The 5,902-nt window shown below is 27.5% G+C and overlaps 1 protein-coding gene across 1 annotated transcript; it reads right to left on the bottom strand.

Annotated features, from left to right (window-relative positions):
- Nucleotides 1–1,272: 1,272 nt before the first annotated feature.
- Nucleotides 1,273–5,217, bottom strand: LOC132935245 (E3 ubiquitin-protein ligase Topors-like). The gene is given in 9 exon segments (XM_061001724.1): nucleotides 1,273–1,362; nucleotides 1,365–1,473; nucleotides 1,555–1,775; nucleotides 1,840–2,167; nucleotides 2,567–2,666; nucleotides 3,479–3,648; nucleotides 4,341–4,415; nucleotides 4,499–4,611; nucleotides 5,068–5,217. Coding segments are annotated over 9 exon segments (1,356 nt in total).
- Nucleotides 5,218–5,902: the final 685 nt, after the last annotated feature.

Genomic DNA, 5,902 nt, shown 5'->3' with positions numbered 1-5,902 from the left:
GAGGGTACCATATCACAGAACCATATTCAACAATAGAATGTGCTATGGAGCAATGAAGTATTTTTAAAGAAAATTCAAGCTTAAATTTAGAAGCTATTCGCTTAAAAAATCCTAGTACTTTAAAAGCCCTGCAAGAATATGATTCAATGTGGGGTTTAAAATCAAGTGTTTAGGAGTGAAAAGAATTCCCAGGTCGTTCATACTTTTTACCGAAACCCGGGCAGAATCATAAATCTTATATTGAAAAGGAATAACAGACCGACATCTGGTATTTGCATCTTATTGTGATTCACTTTATCGCGAGGTTAATCATTCTTCTATACTTGTATGTTATATTATTAAAGGTTACGCACCTATTTTATACGCCAAACTGCGATAGTACCTACATCCATATAACACTATAAATTAAGGTTTTAGAATCAAATAAGATGTGTAATTACACGCAGTGTTGAGTTTATCTAAATATGTGATGTAGATAATGCGGCAGATTCAAAATCGACCACATCAACATTAATAATTACATCAGTACCAACCACAATGTCAAGAACGAGAACGAAAAACGAATCTAGAAACAAATCTTAAAACAAACATAATTCTTACAATTCAAAACAAAAAAGCACAAACAATTTAATTTATTATTTATCACATAAATTAATTTTTAATTATTTACCACATCAATTTTAAAATATTAAATATATATTGCAACCTATTAAATACATATTCGGTTCATTAATTAATTACTCAAATCATTAAAATATAAAATTCTACTGAAAATATACACAATTCATTTTAATATTATATAAATTATAACATCTAAGGATACATTGGGTAATAGGTACATGCACCAAATATTTGAAATTTAATTGTATACTCAACACCATTTCATCGTGAAGGCACGATGAAATTCAAATTTCCGTGTAGTTTGTAATGTAAAAAAAAATATAATATTAATGTGGTTTTACACTGAATTATTCTTGTAAAATAAAAAAATCAAGTAATAATAAAATATATTTGAAAAACGAGAATAATATTTTATTATTTTACCAAATACTTGATGAAATCTTTATTTAATATAACACATTCAGATTATCATACATTTCTTTGTATGTTAAGGCACCAGCACACGCATATACACATACATTATTTAATAAGAAAATATAAAATAAAATCATGATTGTATATCTGTTTCTAATGAAGTTGCAGATGATCCTCGATATAAAAGATATCTTTTGGTACTGGGATTCGGAATTTCAGATCATGAATCATTGATATTTATTTTTGTTTTTTTTTCATTTTGTTATTAATATCTTGAGTTTTTATACGAGCTTTTTGAGATACTTGAGTAGCAATTATTGTAGTTTCTTATCATCTGATCAATTAGGACTCCCTCTTCTTACTTGAGGTTGAAATGATATTCGAGGTAAACTACCATATTCAGATTCAGAACTAGATGTTCTTCGTCCCCTTAAATAAATTATATCAAACAAATTAAACAAAAAATAAAATTATACACTGTTATAATATATACTTACAATTTATAAACAATAATTTTCTTACCTGTTGATTGGTCGATCTAATGAACCCCGATTTCCAGAAGATGTAGATGGTTGGTCTATAGAGGCAGAATTGAGTAGATTGATAGAGCGGAAGTAGTGACTTAGAATTTCATCATCAGAGGCATCAGTATTAACTCTAACTTCTACATTATCTAACTCAAGTGCAGCGGTTTCACCAACAACATTGATTGGTGGTGATGGTTCCTGATAAATTGGAGCCTAAAAATATACATACATTTATACTAATAATTTCTCAAAATATGCAGTATGTTATTAATTTTACAGTCAAATCACTAACATGCGTCCGATAAGTATATTGAACATTTTGATCATAGACACTTATATCATAGGGACTAATAGCGAAATTGTATAATTCATGGAAAAATTGTAGTGCATGTGGATCCAAAAAAGGCCTTAAGTTGTTAAACAAGTGTAACTCTCTTATTCCAAAAGCCACTAGTAATCGCATTATCATAATTGTCACTTTAATATCAGTACTCTCCGGGAAAGGCAAGGACTGACCCTCTTCCTCTAATCTTAATAATTGTCTTATGGCAACGACATCTCTTAGAATGAATTTATGCAATCTGTACATTTGTGTTGGATTATCTCTGTAAGAATAAAAACATGCATTAATTATATCAATCATAAATTATAAAATAAATACAAATGAATTTCATGAATTTAATTTTTTTTGATAAAAATTGGGACAAAAGGTTGACCATTCAATACAACTGAAAAAACACTCATAGGTTAATTTCTACTTATATTTTTATCTCCATACAATAATTTCCATTTTATATAATTATACAATGTACGCAGTACATATATTTTCATTTATCATAAGCAATAAACATAAATAGTCTAATTTAATTGCAAAAATAATATATATAAATAATATACATCGTATCTACTAGACTAGAAGTTTTTATGTTCTACATTTTTTCTAATAGGGTCGAACAAATTTAATAACTAGGCACAAAACTACAATAATTTATTTTTAATTTTACCTATAGAAAGCTGGGCTACAATGTCTAAACCGGCCAGTTGTATCAGGTAACGGTTCAGCCCACAGATTATCAATATACACTTCCATTCTGATTGCTTGACCTGAAAGTTTAAGCAAATGTTAAAATGTATATAAATACTATGAGGATGCCTCACCCATGTGTGTATTGTCTAGTGGTGCATTTAAGGGGGAGGGAGGCAACTGGAGAAAATGCCCGGGGCGCCAAATTTTAGGGGTGGGAAAATGTTAGAGTGAATTGACCTCTTATAAAAATTAGCGTTTGTAGTTCAAATTTTTACAACATTGGATTCACTTGAACATTCACTCGATTTCTCATGTAGCGATTTTTTAATATTTTTTTGTATTTCAAAAACGAATAACCGTAAACACTTAAGATTTATATCATATGTTTATTTTATCAATTCCTATACTTGATAAAATTTTCAAAATATTTTCTTTTGTTTTGAGCTGTTTACAGACCATTTCAATTTTAAATGTATATTTCTTGGGGGGCGTTAGCAAAATGTCACCCCAGGGCACTCAATGTCTAAATGCGCCACTGGTATTTTCCCCGTCTTACAAACAAGAAATAACCCGAAATTAACGTTCATTATAATCTATTTTACTGTTATTTTTAAAATTAGAATACAATTGACTTAGTTTAAAATTGAAAAGTAAGATGCAGGGAACCTCCGAGTCTTTTATTGGCATTTTAATTAAAATGCAAGTTATGAGTAGGGCATCTAGAAAATTATCTTGGTTTTAGATTTTATAATAATATGTCAATTGACTTTAATTTTAAAATAATAGATTGAAATGGGTTATTGAAATCGTACATTTTGCTATGCTGTACATTTGTAGTATTTTGCCAAAACACGGTGATGGCATTGTCTTAAAAAAATTATATTAATACCAATGATTTGTCTTTGTGAAGTAAGAGGTGGAAAGTTCTGAGATGGATGATGATACAATTGATCATAATTATTGTCCACTTCGTCCAGATCGTATATACTCCACAAAGTACTCATCATTCTCTCGTGTTCACGGTTAATAATCTCAATGGAATTCGTACTACTGAACATTCTACACAAAACATAAAAATCCATTAGTAATTTGATTATTTCTATATACCCAATAGGATACTTTTAGAAACAGATATTTGAATATACAATACAACAGTCAACTACTTAGGTATTATTATTGGGACCGTTGGGAAACTTAACATAATTCATTTGAGAAAATAATTTAAAAATATTGCCTCTCGTATAGACAAACGAATCATTTTTGAATTTCACCAATATTATTAAAATTTCTATGTATACATATATTTTGTCTAAGAATTTCAATATTCCTACAATAAATTTATAATATGCTTTATATAGTCCAAATTTCATCTTTACCTATAATTTATGTTAATTATTTTACATTTGGTTGATGATAAATCAATGAACTTTTTATAAAAATACCTATATTCATTCAGGATAAAAGTACACCTTTTTTTTTGTAGTGTTAAACCTTAGTTCGTGAATGCATAAATGTTGATGTTGGTGAAGGTAGGTTACTCCGAAAGCCTATTGATATTTTTATAATAAGTACATTGGTATATTTTTAAATAAATGTAATATAAAAAAACTAGATATTTGATACTTTACATTTGAATACCAAATAATAGTATAAATATGTTACCATACTTATGTTACTGCTAATATATGTTACTATGTCTTTACCTTATAATTTACTAATGACTAATAGTTACTAGTGGAACTGTAGCTTACCTGTTACCATTTGGCATTTCACTAAATGGTTGTACGTTATCTGGACTTGGACTTCTAGGACTTGTTGGAGTTGGACTAGAAAAACAAACATTGTAATACAATTATTGTACATTCAAACATTATAATATAACGATGTTATGTAATACTGTATTTCTTACCATGGTAGTCTGTCCATTATAGGAACAGTGTATGTCTCATGGACACCCTGATCACCAAATGAATGATAAATATGATTAAATGTTTTCTTACATAATGGACAAGTTGGTTCAGACTAAATAATAAATACATAAAAACATAACCGTTTTAATTAAGACTGTTTAACTAACCGTTTTATATATAAATTATATTTTTTTGGAATGTACTATTTAAGACTTCAAACAACAAGTACCTATAAAATTTTTCTGAAATTAAACTTAGGTTCAGTCATCTTAGTTTTTAAACTGTTATTAGATACTTTTGTACAAATTTAAATAACCTATTTTTTATTTCAATGTTCATTAAAATGAATGGTAGTAATAATTAAAGTAAACGTCTTAACAAATACAATTAACTTTACTTAACTTTCATGTGTATAATTACTATAATTAGAAAATAACAATAATTATTCCAACAAAAAACGTATAGTAGAAGTCAATTTATATCTAAGTTATCTTTTATACAATATGATTACCTACATACATTAAACAATTAATAATTATTAAGATTTACTTTATTTTATTATACTTACATCTGACCATCGTTTTAAACATTCAAAGCAGAACAAATGTAAACATGCGTTTGTATTACATTTATTGGCTACATCATCAAAACAAATAGAACATCGTGAATCTGGTTTTAAAGGGCGTCCTGCAGTAGATCCGTTATCAAGAATATCCATTATTAATGATTAGTAATTGATATCTTTCTTCGCCCTAGATGATAACTCCACTACAATGTGTGGAAAACCAATTAGCTGGAAAAAAATAAACATACTTCTAGTAGGTAGTCCAATTTTAACTTTAAAAATTATTAAAATTATTTTTCCCCTTTTAAATGTTTTGTAGGAAAAACAATTTCTAATTTTTGTTTCGTTGCCCTTATAAACTGAGTTTTTATTGTGAGAAATTATGTAAATTAATTTGGAACAATACTAAATAAACTAGGTGTTACAAATGTCAAGTTCTATTTTCTATAAAACATTGAGAAAAATTTACCGCATTGGAATTATTTTTTAAAATTAAAATAGGACTAGTCAATGTAAATTTATTATTTGTCAATTTATTGGCACAATTCATTGTTGCATATGTACAAAAATATTTACGAGTTTCTTCAATGACTTGCACCTGCACGTAATGTGCAATACAACATAGTTGGAAAAAATCAGATACAAAGTTCTGAAGTAGGTACCCAAGTAACACAATTTTAAAATAGTTATCGATCATTTGACCGCGAGACAAAATTATTAAGTATACTAATGTACGACAAGAAAATATATTTAGAATAATATTATACCTAAATTATAAAATTCAGAAACTAACTAAACAAACAATTTAAATTATTTTAAATGTATGTACTTACAAAAT

This window comes from Metopolophium dirhodum, chromosome 1 (assembly GCF_019925205.1).
Source record: "Metopolophium dirhodum isolate CAU chromosome 1, ASM1992520v1, whole genome shotgun sequence".
Classification (NCBI taxonomy): Eukaryota; Metazoa; Arthropoda; class Insecta; order Hemiptera; family Aphididae; genus Metopolophium; species Metopolophium dirhodum.
The sequence above is the reverse complement of the archived record's forward strand: the minus strand, read 5'-3'. Positions and strand labels throughout refer to the sequence as shown.